A 17814-nucleotide genomic window follows, 5' to 3' on the forward strand; every position below is an offset into this window, starting at 1 on the left:
CTGCTGAGACTGATGATAAGAGGGAGGGAACTGTGCCTGCAGCAGATGTGCAAAGCAGCAGCTCAGCAAGTGCCCAGGATAGACCATGTGAAGAATCTTGTCTTCCGGACTTGCCAAGCCTCAGCAGCAATTCCAGTACATCCAACAGCAACATCCCGACACAAAGGCTGCCTGTGGCACAGCCAGGTAGAGACTCCTGCACTCCCCTCACAAACCCGTCCATAATGAATTTAGTGCTGCAACAGAAGGACTCCTTTGAGATGGAAGAGGTAGGTGGAGATACATGACTGTTTTTACATACAGTTTACATAACTTGTGGGCTGCCAGGAGAGGAATGTTCCCTCCTGTGTAGTTGACTGTTTTCTCCAGGAACACTTTAAATTCTCTGAGCGATAGGACAGTTGTTTCTCTGTCTTGGAAGACTGCTCTGATTGATCCTCTTAATGAAATAACTTGGTGCTGCTGCTGTTCTGAGAGTCAGCAGGGAAGTTCTTACTCTTTTTTTATATTGAGCTCAGGTAATTGCATATTTTTATATCTATGTATATATAAAGGAATGGAATTTTCCTTCAGAGTAAGTTGGCCTATAAAGGGTTATGACATGAAGAAGAATTGCAGAGTTCCACACGAGCCAAATGCAATGTGTTTGCAAAGTTTTGGTTGACACACTTTGCAGTGGTGCCAGGACATCAACACAGCTGTTTTGGCAAGATGATATGTCATAGGGGATGGGATTGTGGTGAATTTTTGTTTACACAATATATTATATGCATATCAACTGCCTACAGATCCCTGGGAGGGAGGGATTTGGTTTCGCTGAAGAAACTTTAGAACAATACCTGGCAGCATAATTTTATTTTTGTGGGTCTCTAAGCAGGGTATAATGAAGAATAAACTCCATTAGAAACAGTGACAATAACTCCTCCCTCTTTTTCCCAGCTTGGCTTGGAGTGCATTCATATGCGTAAGATAGATGACAGATATATCAAGGAAGCAGTTTCCATGCTTACGAATGCCTGGGAGGTTTGAGCGCCCTTCGGAAGTCTGTGGCTGTGAAGATAGCTAGTGTGGGAGTGAGTCAGGGCAGGATTTCCCCCAAACACCCCCTCCTGAAGTGGCCAGTTACAGTCCTGAACATCGTTTACCAGCCTCAATGTTGGCTGAAGGGGCAGGGAAGGAGAGGGGAGTGCTTCTGTGTGCTTGTATTGCTGCACTGTGCTGAAGATGCGGCCAGGATGCTGTCTCCCAGCCAAGGACAGGAGGTGGCGAGTATTTAGATGAGAAGAAGTTTAGCTGTTGGGAGACTGCAAATTTAGCCATCGGAAACTGGGAAGTCTTAAAGAATCAAGATGCCTTTCCTGGAAGGCCAGTCTGATCAAAGGGCCTGTAAGGTTTCTTCCCCTCCCTTCCCCCCACCCCCACCAACTTAAATGGTGAGCCCCTTCTATGCTCCCCTACATTTGGACAAAATAAGGACTTACACCTTAGGTACAGACTTCCTCTCCTAAAAGAACAGAAGCCTCTTGATTTATTGTGTAAGAGTAATGCTGTTCACTTAGTAATGGTGAAGAGTTCAGGCCAAATGCCTTTCAAAGCCCTTAACTGAGTAAATGCACCCTCATGCCTGCTATATGCGTGATATTAATGCAAACACAGCTTCTTCTTTAGCCAAATACTAATCTGGGCTTAAAACCATCAGTGTCCTGATTTTGCATTTTTAAGTTGATCAAAAATGGAAATGAAAATTTCATTGCATGGTAATTTTGAAATTAGGCAGGCAGCCCATTAGAGGGAAGGGTTGGGGTAGTTGGATTGGTGGTTTTGGGCATGTAGGCTTGCATGTGAACCATTAAGATTTTTTTCTGGAGCACACAAAAGAGAAAACGTATTCTAGGTTTTAAACTAAACAAAGGCCTCCCTGTTGAGATTTTTAGGCATATTGTTTTCATTGTTTGAATGATTGTCTGAGAACTGCTTTCTTAATAAGGCTGTGTTTCATAAAGTGATTAACTGATAGTGTTTATTTTCATGTAGTTTTAAGTTTCCCAGCTGAAATCTGCATGACTCTGAATACGTTATCCTCCTGTTTTGTACGGGAAGACACAAGAAATATTTCCATGAGTAGTGGCATGATGATGACTGGAGTAGGTTTTGGCAGGGTCTGGGTCCTTCTAGAGGACCGGTGGCTCGTGGGCAACAGTTGGTAGGGCAGCTACCAACTTGTGTGCTGACCTCTTGATATATTTTCAAAATGTATTTTGCTTGTTCTTTATATTCAAGTGAGGGGCCAAGAGTGCTGTATGGAAAATACAGTAATGTAAAGTTGGTCGAAGTTGTTTCCACACAGCTTATTTTAGTCTTCTGTCAAAGAGGAACTGAGAACTCTCAGTGTTGTCAGAGGATGTGATTTCCAGGTCTTTTTGCATGATTAATGTAATCAGTGGGGAGCCCTGTGATGTGGGCTGGAATGCTGCCCTAAGGATCACTGTTCTCCTACAGGAGAATTGCTGAGCACCTGATGAAATACTGTGTTGGTTCAAGGAGATATGATTTACTCCCTCAATCATTATACACTGTTGGATTGGAGAGAAAAAAAACCCCTAAACCATAAAGCCCCCCCTGCATGTGCAGTGTATATAGTTTGGTCATTCTTAAGCACAGGACCATGTCCTGGTTGGCCTGACAAAATGTTCATCTCCTCTTCCTGCTAGATCCAGAGCACAGAGGGCGATTTACCGCAGGTTTCAGCTTCTTACCAACTGGCAGTGACCAAGTCAAGGAAAGGTGAGTAGACTTCAATCCCAGGAGACAGCAGTCTGCTGAGCGTTCTTTCCTCTCTGAAATGCTAATTTAGATATTTAAAACTTCGGAAGTTTCTTTTCTCTTTAGAAATAAAAAACATCTGGGTTTCTTTTTCATCTAAATCACAGAACATTACTGCAAAGTGGCAACCAAATTACAGGCAAGACAACAGCCCCATAACCTCACTAGCTGTTTTCACTTTTGTGCACGATTGATGATAGCTCAGAGGGACTGAAATGTTGATTCAGTTTGTGTGGGATTTCTTTTCCCTGGCAGATCCTGTAATTTAAGATACCCATTTAAACTAAGATTACATTGTTTTAAACCTAAATTGCATGATACATACAGCTTTTTCCTATGCGCTACTGCTCTGTCCGCACGCTGGCTGCACAGAGGACTAGTGTCTCTGCACCCACATGGAAACTGTAGTCCTCCGCGTGGGGAAACTGCACCGACTCTTGTGACTCAGTTTGTGCTTTCATCTCGAGTTCTTGTTTATGTATTTTATGGCTTGGAAGACGGTCAGAGCTGATCTTTGAGTTCATTACTTTGCCCAGTGTTGGCAAGTGAAGTCCATTCTCTAGCTATTATGTGTAATTAAAGAAGAAATAGAGCTTGATGCATATAGTGCGATGCTTTGCTGCAGTGCGGTTTCTTGTGAAACATGACTAGCATCTGGAGATACTAAACGGAGGGAGAAAAACCTGTCTTAAGAAACAGAGATTGTCTTATTTGCCTTTTCACAAATGAACTGACAGTCTGGTGAACTGTTAACTGAATTGTGTTAATGTGATTGAGAATACTCTGGACTAAGCTCTGAAGGTTAGTGCCAGGTTATATAGTGATAGCTTGTGCTACTAGTTCAGCAGTGTTTTGCACAACACAGCAATGCACTTGCTAATCTTCCTCTATTACACAGCCAACAAGAAGGACTGTCAGAAAGTACACCCCTCAGTTTCTCCCTTGCCTGTATTTGATGTACAAGTTCATGATTACATGCTCTTTGGGATACACTCTTCACAGGTTAGCTCTCTTGTTTGCCTGGCCTTGGCAGTTTCAGAAAGAGCTTTTCAATGAAAGGCAATTTAAGGAACCAGTAACTGCAGTCAGAGAGGAGAAAAGTAGTTTTTTTTTTTTTCTGTCTTCTGAAATGCTAATTTTGTGTTTTCTGTTCCCAGTACCTATCTTACTCTCTTGTTCCTCCATGCAAGGAAAAAAAAAGGTAGGGGGGCCCTTTTGTGTACTACTGAAAGGTACCAGCAGTTTTGGCAATGTATCTTCAGTATGGCATAAGCAGGGCATGCTGGCTCATGTTTCCCACCTAGTATATCCCACCCATTTCTGAATGCACTTGACATAGATCAGCAATGACATTTTGTTATCATGCAAGCATTGCCTACAGTTTTCTATGACGTCAGAGAGGAGAAAAGTAGTTTTTTTTTTTTTCTGTCTTCTGAAATGCTAATTTTGTGTTTTCTGTTCCCAGTACCTATCTTACTCTCTTGTTCCTCCATGCAAGGAAAAAAAAAGTCAGGTGGTCCTTTTGTGTACTACTGAAAGGTACCAGCAGTTTTGGCAATGTATCTTCAGTATGGCATAAGCAGGGCATGCTGGCTCATGTTTCCCACCTAGTATATCCCACCCATTTCTGAATGCACTTGACATAGATCAGCAATGACATTTTGTTATCATGCAAGCATTGCCTACAGTTTTCTATGACTTATCCAAGAAGGATGTCAATGCTGGAGGTCAGCCTGCACGTTTGCTAAAAGTTAGTTTGAGGCCAATGTATTATTTCACCTGGAAGATGTGGAAAGCTTAGAATTTTGTTCTGTATGGATTTCAGTAAAATTGCCAAGCAGGAGAGTATTTGGTGGAGAACTTATCCAAAATCTTAAAAAACAGCAGTCTGTCTTTTTGTTGTTGTTGGTTTGGTTTCTTTTTTTGTTTGTTTTTTGCAAGTTGTCCAACATGAAACAACAGAGGCCTGTTTTCTTAGAGAGCAGGTGCTCACCAATTTTGAAGGTATCTAGAGTTAATGGTCACTTATTAAAAATTCTAGCCGTTGTTTCTGAATGTGAAATAGCACTCTCACTAGCAATCCCTTGAGGTGGGATCAGCACGAAATTCAAGCACAGGTCTTCTGTTGCAATGTGATTTCAGTTGGTGATCTGCACACAGACCCACCTCTTTGAGTGGTGTTGGCTTTACTGTACATAAACACTCAAACAAAAAATTTGTTCCAGATGAATGCTTCCCCTGAAGGATTACATTGGTACTTTTTTTGTGTGTAAATGTACTTCTCTGTCAATTAGCATTGTTAGTGCTGTACAGTACAGATTGTTACAAACCTTGCGGTGTCATTTTATATCAACACAGAGGGCTGTGGATGCTTTCTCTGACATTTACAACAGTTTGTAAGGCATTTTAAGAGGCCCTATAATAAAAAAGCCAGATTCTCTTTTCTACTGAAATAGTCTGGAGACTTAAGATATGCTTGAACGACACCGAGTCTGCGCTTCGTAGACTTTCAATTAAAGCATGCTTCTCATTTCAGATTAAATTTGTTTATAAGTGGCAAGCTTAGATTTTCAAAGTGGCTTACAAATGATTGTTTTGCTATAGTTCTGTCTTTGCTAAACGCTTTATAGGGTGATACAAAGAATTATGTATCAGATTGACTAGCTTGATGTACTTTTTAGGTTATGTCTTCCAAATGATACTGAACTGAACTAGTTTATCTGTTACGCCCAAAACTGGCATTCAGTTCTTTGCTGTTGCAAACCTCCAATGTATATGCAATTTTGTGCATGTGGGTTTTTTGAGGAACACAGGAGAGAAGAATTAAAAGCTTCAGTTGCTTTGCACTGTAAACATACAATGGTGCTGAATGTCCACTAGAAAAACCTTATTGCAGAGTTATCTGGAAGGAAGATTTATAAATTGGAAAAAAAAATTCTTCCTGACATATTTATACAGCACCACCTTCCATTCCAAAAATGCCCAACAAACAAGACAAATAAAAGTACAACACACAGAGAACAAAGTATTCTTGAGGCATTGTAATTTGCAGTGTCTGGTTGCTGACATCAGTGGCTCCCTGAAATTTTGAATAGCCACAAACCTGTTTCTTTTAAGGCATCTGAATCTGATAGTCAAAAGCAGTGATTAATTTTGAAAATCTTGACAGTGAAGAAAGCACATTATCATTAAGGACATCCTGTCCTTAATATATTATTGTATTTATAGCTTTCTGTGGCTGCTGTTCCAGAGGAGACTGGAGATGGGGGAGTGAGAAGAAAACATTTGGTACAGATTTAGCATTTGTGGAAGACTGTCCTTATCTGTCCGGAACCTAGGAAACCCCCAGGGACTCTGAAGAGTTTCTGCAGCAGGGCTTCCTACTGGGCTGGTTTGGGCAGTGCTGGCATGCAATTAATATGGGGAAAAGGGGCAGCAGATATTTAATCCGGTAATGGAATAGCTAAGTTGGGAATGTCAATTTATTAATAATCTTCTGAAATACGAAGTGTATTAGAGCTTTGCCAATATTGAAGGTACAAGAAACATAGGTGTTACTTAAAGCTTCATGGGCAGTTTTCCACATATTTCTCCTCTTCTGTGTGAGCAGTCAATTGATGCAAAAAGTGTAAGACAGGTACCTGATGGGGCTATTTGAAAGGTGAAACTGACAGTCCATTGGTAGCTGATTATTATTTTACAGTAGATGAACTATTCCGTGAGTTGATAGTGATTCTCTGATAAATCTGTGCTTTCATATTTTGTAAACCACAGACTTGTTTCTTCATCACCTGTTCTTGTTTAGAACTTCGTCAGCCTATTTGATATATTTCTGAATACCCGCATTTCTTTGGCTTGTATTCAGTTCCTAAATTTGATTTTTTTTTTTATACCACTTAAAACAATAATCCAGGGGGCATTTCCATTTGTGCTCTGTTTAACTGGGACATAAGTTTGATTGTTCCTTCTGTTTTTTGTTCGTTTTGGCTGGTTTCTTTTCCCACACTTCCCTTATTATGCTGCCTCTGGCCTCCCACTAGTTCAGAAGATTTCCTCTACACAGAGTTGATAATAGCTTTGGGCTGCAGGGTTGGCATCGTGCAGTGAACTTTTTGTGGAAGGTGTAGTTGCCTTGATGGGTGTATTATGGGCAAGGGATGATCCCAGGTTAGCCCTTACAACCCAGCCGTTGGTGCTGTGTTTTCTGCATTTAAGTTGAAGAGAGGGGAGCTATATCTCGTCACAACATCCTTCATTGCCTCTTCATTGCCAGGAGGCATTTTAGTCAAGATCTGAATGTAACTGTTTAGCTTTTTTTAAAAAACGTTTTCATGCTTTTCCCTTGTCTGCTTTAATCTGAGAGACATCCAGGTGTCATAGAGCAGGTTGTATATCTGGATCAGTAGTTGACAAGGAGGGTGGGTACCGTTATGTATCAGTCTCTTGCCATGGATAAAGACAATGAGGCATATGTGAGTGCCTCTGCTGTAGACCGACCACTTGATTGGCAATATCTGTCACGTAAGGCTGTCAAATCCTGTCCGTAAATAAGAAATGTTACAGAAAATTATCTAAATCACTGATTTTTACTTTAGTACTGTGTCTCCAAGAAGACCATGAGTTGATTTAAGGAGACATATATATATATATGTAACTTTTTATAGCTGAAAAGGAAATACTGACTGAGGAGGAAATAGAAGGGCAGGTCAATATTTTTCTTGAGCGGTAATAAACTTCATGCACGTGAAACCAGATGCCAGCACATGCACTGGTAAATTGCTTTATCTGAAGTAGTTGTAATCTCTCCCCTGTGGCTAAGGCTTTCAGCAGTAGTGCTTTTTCCTTCTAAATTAAAAATCACCAAATAGGAAAAGAGGCAGAGAGGAGGCCAAAGTAGGTGACTCTTCACCTTGGAGACAGTGGAAGCTTCCAACCAGCCTCAGCTGTGGTGGCAGCCTGTTCATGGCATGCTCCTTCAGCCATGTTAATTGTATTGGGCAGTTAATAAGAGCTAGTCCAGTTCTCAGGGAAATAATTTCCATTGTCTTTACTGGGAGCTGGGTGGGGATGTCTGTCTTGAGGTAGAAAACTTGTTTATCATAGCAGGATATTGTGGCTACCATGATAACAGAACAGCAGCACAATTCAAAAGGCACTCCCTGCAAGCTGTGTGAAATCACTGATACAGAAGTCGAATGGGCAGTTTGCCTCTCCTGGTTCACAAACTTGTGGGTCTGCACAGGCTTTTATTTCTGCATTAGTGAAATGTCCATCAGAATTAATTGAAAAAATTTAGTTCTGAATATCCAAGTTTCAAAATAGTTTTCATAATGCATTCCAACGCATTGAGCTGTGAACTGGGATTAATTATATGATGACACTGAAGTGGTTGAAGGAATACAGGGCAAAATTCTGCGCTGAGCCTCCAAGAAGGCAGCAGCAAGCTCTTAGGGTGAGGAAGAGGAAGCAGGGATCTGGGAGCTATGGCCTGCTGTGGTGTCATCCTATCTCCAAGCTTTTACGCTTCTGGAAAGAACTAGAGGTGAGATGCAGTTGTTGCCTCTGCTGTCATCTGGCTAAGCCAAGTGTTTGTGGTGCTGTAAAGTAAACCCAATAACTCACCTTACCTGAGTGTCTCCTGTGTCACTGTACTGCAGAGCTACTGACATCTCCTTGAAGGCAGCTTCGTGGCTGTAACAGTTGCACCAGAGGAAACTGCTCCTGGGTAGTAGTGAGGATTTTAGTCTCTTTAGGCTATTTTAACACTTACCTAATGTAAGTAGAAAGGAACAAGCAGGAAGATCTTATCTTTCATGCATAAAAAGCACTGGGAATGTGCTTTGGCAGATTGCCTGTTGATGTGACAGAGATGTTTTGTATTTGTCCACTAAAACAGTGGAGGACTGTCTAGCCCTTCTCCCAAGTCGTGCCCATCTTCCCCTCTGCTCATGTGATGCTGTTCCTCTGGGTTTATGGGGTGGTACAGGCTGGCAGGAGACGAGTGATCTCCTTTATCTCCATGATTAATTAGGTGGCTTAGCGAACCTGTACATGTCAATACAAAAACAACCTTTCACTGCCTACATGTGAATTAACCAATGATTCAGTTTTGTGGAAGGAAAACTCCACCAGTGGCAATATCTGCAGAATGGATTTTTCCACAGCACAGGGAAGAAAAATGTAAAACTTGGTTCCTCTTCCACTAATGCTTGACGTTTCACATAATTGGGCTTTGCATGAGAAGAGGTTTTGTTTGAAACAAACATGTTGTTTCTCTGTATTGTTCAAAGTGGAACTTGAAAAGGAATTGTGTTATCCACTTAATGTTACTTTGATGTAAAAGGAAAGTGTGTATTAAATGTGACTGGGTTTGAAAGGTTGTGATTTGTCAAGTAATTATGTTTGGGTTTTGCTTGTTTTAAACAGATCAGCTGTTACGGACCACGAGTCAGCACTCTGACAGCAGCGGCTTCGCTGAGGACTCCTCCACAGATTGTTCTCCATTTAATCAGCTTCAGGTAAGGTTCTCATACTGTGGCTGAAATATTACTGATTATTGTGAGAGAGGAGGGACCTGAGGAGGGCAGGAGGGATGTTGGTGTTTTACTGCTATTGTGACTATCAAGTCTAGATCCTATAAAACTTCATTTTCAGAGCTGGACCTGCTGAGTCTCTTACAGAACTGTGATAATATTTGAAAGCCTCTGTGGCTTTTGTTATGACTGCAGTGGGTAGAGATTAAGGTTATGAAAGATTACAGCTTTTCTGCTGATAACTTCATTTTTGCCTTTTCACTTTTTTTTTTGCATGTTTTTCCTTCCTTTTTTTTTTTTTAAGTTAGGAGCTGACAGAAAGTTAAAACAATTTCATAGTAACTTTACTGTGGAGGTATACTAATGTTTAGTTGATCTTGAGCTCCCATGCTCTTTCTTGTTCCAGTTCCTTTGATCTCAGTCCCAGACCTTGCGGTGATACTGACCGGAGACTGCATGTCTTAGGGGAGGCTTTTGTTCCAGCATGGTGTTTAGGTGTCTGCCTAATACATGCGTTTGTGCAGCGTTGTAGCTGATACTTCGGAGAGATGTTTTCCTGCCTCTCCTAAAACATTCACACAGTGATAGTCATGATTTTGTTGGCCTGTCAATCAGCCAGAGAGGTCTTGATCTGGATCCTGGCCTCAAGGCCATCGGTTAGCTGACTGGGACCTAAACTGCAGTCTGGAGGAATACAAAGATGAGATTTTGAGTATCACCAGTAATTTCATTTCTGTGGCTTGCAGCTGCTGAACTTTTTAACGCTACTGTATGTTTTTTCCTTGTGGCACACCAAACATTTTAAAAACTGTTTGGCACTTACTAGGAAGGGATTCCCATCCTCCCCGTGCATCAGTGTTGCATTTTCATTTTGGTACACTGGTATTTGTATTCTGTGCTTTCCAGTTTAGTAGTTTTTCAACTGAACACTAAAGTGAAAGCCATGACAGTGCTAGTTTATGTGTCTCCTTTAAACATGAGCTTACACTTTCCAAGAGCAAGAGAGTGAATAAAGGAAATCACGAGCCTGAGTCTCTGTAATGAGCCTAATAGTCCAGGGTACTGGTTCTGCTCTTTGCTAAACTGGGACTGCACTGAAGTTAACAGGCATACTAGAAGGTGACTCAGATTAGAGTTGCTCACTCCTGATCTTTTTATTGGTTGCAACGTGATTAAGAGTCTGTTAAAAGCATGTTGTAACTAAGTGCCCCTTCACTGGAAGACTGGTGGAGTTTATTTGTGTTGGCTGTAAAGGGATGAGATTTCTGTTTTCTGTTACGCTGTTTTGAAAAGGTGTATTAAGACTGCACAAGGTTTGTGCCATGAAGTTGATAGGCCCTCTTCTGCCACCTTCACTGCTTTATTCACACCAAGTGCTGAGCTGAATTCAGAAAATACTGGTGAATGATGAGATTATCTTTGCAGCTAGTGAAGAGAACCTGTGAAAAGATGAATGATGGGATGGTCTATATTGTTTCTTTAAAGTATGGTAAGTTAGTGCCATCTACTGTTAAATAATTGACTCTAGCAGCCATAGCATACCTCTGGAACTCAGGAGAAAATTCCAAAACTGGAACTGTATTCCCTTTATCCCTGTCAACACAAGTAAAGATTTATAAGGGAGATTTTGTCATTGAGATTGTGCAGGGGAATTTCATGTTACCAAAGAAGCCAGAAGAGTACTCCATCCAAGTTCTTGAAGTTTTGCTTGCATGACTTGCAAGTGAACAATGTGGTGGAGAGGTAGAGGCACAGATATGCACACATATAATACATCTGATTTCATCTAGACATCAGAGTGTTTTGTTCTTTTAATACCTTTGACCTGAACAGTATCTGAACCTGCATAGTCTTTCATATTAGTTTGTGGCTGTGCCAGTGAGCGCAATGTTACTATGTATTTACAAAGATGACCTTCATGACTGAAGTCTTCTTCTAGATGGTTAGATAAGGAACTATTGCCTGACGTACACCACGAGTAATCTCTTTAAAAGGAGCTAATAGCTAATATAATGGCAGTGAGACCTGCAGAAATTAGAGATGGGAAAAGCTTCTTTAAATTTCTAGTTCATGCATAAAAACTGTGCTTTATACCATATATTTCAATGAAAATGTCTTGTCCACTTGCAAATACACCAGTCAGTCAGGCCAGCCTAAGGAATATGCTTTGCGACCCATAGATTTCCTTTTTTTTTCCTCCTCGTAGATGCTTTTGCTGCCATTTGTTACCTGATAAATTAGCAGCTCCCTTTGCCCTGTTTTAAACTGTGATTTAGACTGAAAGGGGGAAGAAATATTAGGAGAAAGGAAGGAAAGATGGATGTAGCAGTACTTGAATAGAGGTTAGCAGCCTAATGTGAGAATTTCAGTTGCAAACAATTCTGTGACTTAAAACAGGCCAAGTATATGGGCAGACTGGTTTTCCTATTCTTATTTTTGTCCTATGACGCTAGTTTCACTAGCCTGCACTTTTCCTCACTTCTCTGTATGCATTCCCTAATACCACCCTTCGTTTCATTGCTGACTGTGAACCTTTCTATTTGGGAGATGCCATGTACCCCCACCCTGCTATATTCCTTTGTTGTCACTGCCTAAGATACTAGCATTTTACTCTTTTACTCTGCTGCCACTTCTTCTGGCAATAAAGAATTTATTGTCAAGTCAAAGAAATGTGTGAATAGTTTGCTGGGTTTTGGTGGGGTTTTGTTTTGGGTTTTGGTTTTTTTTTTTTTCTCTCCTTTTGGTGCCATACTTCAATATGCTTCTAACCTATCTGATACTATGATTTCTTTGTTCTGCTTCACTCTTTTTCTCACACACTAACTGCATTAGTGCCCAATCAGTATGGACTTGAACTCAGCCTGACTCCTGAGAAGGCAGTGGTTGAGTCTCCAGTGTGCTCACCCCTTTGATGGTTCACATCTTTCCTAGGTTCAGGAGTCTTTGCAGGGTATGGGAAGCAGTGCTGACAGCTGTGACAGTGAGACAACTGTGACATCGCATAGTGAGGAACAGAAGACACCGATAGCCAAGGAACTGCCCTGTTTCAATAAATTTGAGGAGGAGGATGAAGATAATGGTGATGAGGATGATGATGATGAGGATGAAGAGGATATTATCTCTCAAGTAGAGAGACAAAAGGTAGGGGGACCTGAGAACAGAAAGAGTGAAGATAGAAAAATTATTGACTATGAAACTGAACAAAATCAAGGAGTAGAAAGCAAGTCATCTCATATATCAGAGACAGTCCAAGGAGAGGTCAGCTCTAAAGAGGAAGACATTTCCAGTGAGCAAAAAGAATTTGACCTGCTGGAGGAAGACAGTGTGTTTGAGTTTCCTCAGTACCACACACATCATATCCTCAAGTCAGTGGAGTCTCTGGAAGGTGGTGGCTCCTCGGCATCATCTGTGGACAGGGTTCACGTTGCCTTGCAAAGAGCCGAGATGAGGATTGTCAGCACATCTGATTCCAGGGCTGGACGCACTCTGCTTAAGTCAAAAGATCTCCTGAGAAAGCAGAGGCTTTGGTTTTCTGAAACAGGCTATCCTCTAAGGCGGTCTCAATCGCTCCCAACTGCATTGCTGAATCCAGTGAAAGTGGTGTCCTCTGTGAATGTCCAGTTAACTCCAGGAAAAGAGACTCTGTGCAGTGCTCCTTCTTTCACCTACAAGTACACTCGTGCGGAGGAAACTGAGAAAGGGATGTCTGACAATGACAAAAGTGAGGGTGAGGCAGCCACCAGCCAGCCAGTGTGCAAATCCACGCTGTTCATTGCACCTTCATCCTCCAAAAAAGAAGTGCCCCAGACTGGGCCCAACAAGCTGTCTGAGGAGCCCAGTCCCACCAGTGTACAGAGCTGCCCGTTGCACGCACCAGCACACATGTCCCAGTCAACGTGCTCCCTCCACTCCCTCCCCACTGAGTGGCAGGACAGACCACTCTGCGAGCACTTGAGGACACTGAGCACCCACAGTGTCCCAAGCATCTCTGGCTCTTCCTTCAGTGCCTTGCCTTCCCCCTTTGGCTGTTCCTTCTCTCCAAGGCATGCTGGGTTTCCTCATCGACCTCATGCCATCAACCCACCCTCCACTGTGGAGATGCAGCTGCGCAGGGTCCTACATGACATCAGAAACTCTCTGCAGAACCTCTCACAGGTAAGAGGAAGCCCAATGTTGCTTCTGAGCAAAGGGGCTTCTTATTTTATCCTTACGAAACCAAGATGTTAACCTGAATATTCCTTTGCATAGTGCAACAGATCAGGAAAACATGACATTTTGTGCAAGTTTCATTTGCTGCTGGTTTAGGAGCTTCTGTTTAAAGTGGCAAGTTACCATCTCTGCAATGCTCCACTATTTTTGCATTTAATTTTTATTGTTGCAGTTGACCCGGATATATATTTTTTAATTTTACTTTTTTATGGATATTCTTGGAAGGGAGAGAGGGACAGTATATTCTTTATCAGCTGTTATTTTAAGGTGATAGCCATTAGCTTTAGATTGGAAAATTCATATTGACAATCCTTTGAACTGTCTCCTCTTCAACATGCTTTTCCATCCAGCTGATAAAAATGTATTTCTTTCATTGCAAATCACAGAGCTTCAGTAATTACGTCAGTGGTGATTGATCCCTCTATGTTTCTGTGCTCTTTCATGCCAATCTTTTGCCCTTTCATCTCTGGAGCTAGTCAACATGGTCCTGACATCATCAGTCATTTATTAAGAATCAGTTTTGTCAGAGCATTTGAAATTTTGCCCATCTCATGACTCAGAGATGTAATGCTTCAAAATGCAAGCACATTTTGTTTATCAGTTTCTGCCACACCTTGTGCTCTTTCTCTCCTGATTGCCAGCTGTCTCTCCACTGCCATCCTTGTACTGCTGTTCGCTTAGGTGGTGATCCAACTTAGGAGCCTGCAAGCTGCTGCAGGAGGCTACGTGGGCAGAGCAGTTGCAGAGTCTGCTTATTTGTATAAGAGTATATGAAGCCAATTCAGTTATAGAGCTTCAGCAATTTCTGTGGGTTTTACCCAAGAGCAAACGTGTCTGTCTGCACCATACTGCAGGAGGCAGGCTGTAGTGGGCTTTTTTAGACCCCTGTAAGTATGTTTATTTTGTCACTTGTCAAAAGTTAGAGGCTAGTCCAGCCTGACTCTGGTTATGTCAGCTGGTCCTGCTTCTTAGAGTGATCTTTGGTGCTGTGACCAGCTCTGCAGTGGAACACTGGGGTCAACTGTGTTTTAAGTCAGTCCTTGCTAGTGTGCCTAGGAGTAAACATTGGCAGAATTTAACCTTCTTTGTAAAATTCCCTCATTTGTACCAGTTGCAGCCTTGGTTTGTGTAAAGTTACGGTACTTTTCCACATATCCCATGGTGACTAGGCCTACTGAAGAAGAAACCTCTGTCTTACGTCCAGAACTCATGCTCAAGCTGGATAATTAAAAAAAAAAATAGTATTGGAGGGGATAATAATGTCTCCTAGCTCATTTGTTGTTCTTCCAGCATATTTTGTCTAGACTAGTTTCATGTTGAGGGCTTGGTCATTCTCATTGCAAAGGTTTGTTGGAAAATGTATTCCCCGGTGCTACTTTTTCCTACAGGTTGGCACAGAGCGTAGTCAGCAGCTAATGAAGAGGTTGAGATGTTTCAAATATATGACTGATTTTAGGAAGGAATAAAGAGGAATAGATAAATTCCTGATAGAACAGGGAAAAAAGGAAACTGGGAGAGGAAAACCAAAACACCCCCTTGCTCATGTTTGAGCAAAACTCCTCTGGATGAATGGACATGCTTCAAATTTTCCATGGTGTGTCAATAATCCTTTGAATTCTTTCAAAATTATGTTGGACAAGCTGTCTTTTTCACATTTGAAAAGGTAAATGTTTTTGCTGTTTCTCTGTTCTTTGTTGTGCCATGTCTCTACATGTAACAGCCCCTGAATTTTATCTAGTTGCTCCATATGTTGATGCAACATGCAAGCAGAAGTTCTTCAACAATCTTATTTTCATGAGAGACCATTAGCATGCAGGCATCTTGGGATGAAGGCAATGAAGTGAGATTAAAAACCAAAATCAGCAGAAAGAAACCCAAACTCAGAACTGAGCAGAACCCCGCAACAAATGTGACTGTAATCATGATCTGAAACCGGGACGCAGTTTAATTTGCTCTGTTCTGATTTTGGAATTGTTTTCTATAATTAGCTAAGACAATTGAGACTACTGAGTTTTCAGGCAGCAAGAAAACTTAGCTTTTATTCCTAATTACCGTGTCAGACAGGATTAATTTGTTTTTTCACCTGCAGCATGTTTGTATAACAGAGCTTTTGGTGCACATGCTTCAGAAAAGAGCTGGTGCTGTCATTTTGTAAGATTTCCTTTTCCTGATACAATGTTTACATAGACAGCAGAAATCGCAGTGCCAGCAAGGTTGTGTTTTTAACAGTGGGCTGCTTTTGGAGTATCGGCATGTTTGAGAAAATGAGTTCATAAAGATTGATGACTTTTCATTGTCAAATGGTTTGTTTCTTCCCCAGTACCCGGTGATGAGGGGTCAGGATCTTTCAGCTGCCACCAGTTACACTACTCAGAGGTCATCCATTCTACCTCTCTATGAAGTAAGTGACCCTGCTCACATAGTGGTACTTGGTCAAAATAAAACACAGGAAACATCCTAAATGTGCCACAGATTGTGTTAACTTTGGGCAGTCCCCTTTTTTTTGCTCTCAAGATAACAGATGACTCTGTCCTGCAAATAACATAAAAAAGCAATTAATTTAAATACATGGAAATTATTCTTTTTTGTGTATGATACATGTAAAAATGTTGTTTTCTTGAATTATTGTGAGTTCACAACATGCAGCCTCTGTAGTACACTGAAGTTGCTGAAGTTCTGCTTGACTCAAAGGGCACATGTGAGCAAATGTGGATCCAGATTTCTTTTAATTCAATTTTTCCATGTAATGCATTATCATATTTATTCCTCCTCCCCCAGAATACTTTCCAGGAGCTACAAGTGGTAAGGCGAAATCTAAACTTATTCAGAACCCAAATGATGGATTTGGAATTGACTATGTTACGTCAACAGACAACAGTTTATCAGCACATGACAGAAGAGGAAAGGTAAAATGATATTTAAAAAAAAAAGAGAGAAAATACTCTGGCATTTCAGGAAATAGGTTACTGTCCCTGGAATCAGAGCAGGAAATCTATTAATTTCAATTTGAACGGGGTTGGAGCTGAGTTTTTGCCAAAAATTTTTTTTACTCTCTTCTTTATACTTTTTCATTGTAAAGCTTTTTCCTCTTTGTTTCTTCTAATATCTATTTCTCATTAATTGATGATTTCTTTTTTTTTTCTTTCTTGTGTGATTGTGCTCACCACGAGTTGCAGCAACAGATGATCTGGAACAATTTTCAAAACTGCTTATGTATTTACTCTAGTAGAATCAGCTCTTGACCAATCACTTTAAAAGTAAACATGTTTGAAATCAGTTGGCCTTCTTACACAATGGTGTCCTGACCAAAACGTAGCTGCAGCTGCTTGGGAATCTAGAACCATGCAGGAGCAGTAACATGAAATTATTACAATGCTCTGTAGTTTTTGTTGTTACTGGCTTTAAATAGGATTTGATTAGATATATGTATACATACCAATTGCTTCTGCTTGCATATGTTTAAGCATTTAAAGCTAAAACTTTTTGAGAAGGTTCTGTGATACATTATGTAGTTTACTTTTCTCCATGAAATGATATCTATTTTCTATAAAAGGAGAAAGACTTTTCGTTCCATCTAGGCATTCAGCTAATTTTTCCATGAAAGAAGGATTTTCTGTGTTCCACTTGGAACTCTCTTGCATGAAGTCCTTTACTCGTGGGACTGTCCTGCTCAGTTCCCCCCTTTGTGGTGTGGAGCTGAGTGCAGTGAATGCCTTTATTCTTTTTGTGATGGACTTGGTATAGATACGAAGCTGATCAGCTACAGAGCTTGAGAAAGTCTGTCCGCATGGAGCTACAGGAGTTAGAGATGCAGTTAGAGGAACGTTTACTTGCTTTGGAAGACCAGCTGAGAAGTATGCACATGTCTTCACCTTACAGACCACAAATGCATGTAGTAAGTATTACTTTTGCAATAACATTATATGTTTTCTCAGTGTGACGTGAATAACTCGTAACTATTAAAACTCTTACAGTGGGATAATACTTGGGGAATCTAATGATGCTGTGTGTATTATCAGAGGTCATATTTCATTATTTTCAGTCAGTGTTTTGTCTTATGTGACTGGAGGGACTTTTTTGGCGTAAGTCCATATCAATATCTTCTGGGGTATTAGGTCTGAGATTTCACACGTCTCCGACAGTGCTTTCTTCTTTTTCCCTGTCACGACCTTGAATTCTCACAGTTTTAGTAGGTAGTACTCATGTCTGAAAACCTTGGAGGTGTGGTGATGGTCTTTCTTGACTTTCC

At 41.0% G+C, this 17814-nt stretch overlaps 1 protein-coding gene across 1 annotated transcript in view; it reads left to right on the forward strand.

Moving 5' to 3' along the window:
* Positions 1-17814, forward strand: part of SSFA2 (sperm specific antigen 2) — a 32937-nt gene that overhangs the window by 6292 nt on the left and 8831 nt on the right. The window contains exons 6-12 of the mRNA XM_010141283.1: positions 1-269; positions 2712-2784; positions 9250-9341; positions 12288-13511; positions 15886-15966; positions 16344-16471; positions 17310-17460. Coding sequence (XP_010139585.1) covers positions 1-269; positions 2712-2784; positions 9250-9341; positions 12288-13511; positions 15886-15966; positions 16344-16471; positions 17310-17460 — 2018 coding nt within the window. The remainder of the gene's footprint in view (positions 270-2711; positions 2785-9249; positions 9342-12287; positions 13512-15885; positions 15967-16343; positions 16472-17309; positions 17461-17814) is intronic.

This window comes from Buceros rhinoceros, unplaced genomic scaffold, assembly GCF_000710305.1.
Source record: "Buceros rhinoceros silvestris isolate BGI_N320 unplaced genomic scaffold, ASM71030v1 scaffold34528, whole genome shotgun sequence".
NCBI classification, from domain to species: Eukaryota; Metazoa; Chordata; class Aves; order Bucerotiformes; family Bucerotidae; genus Buceros; species Buceros rhinoceros.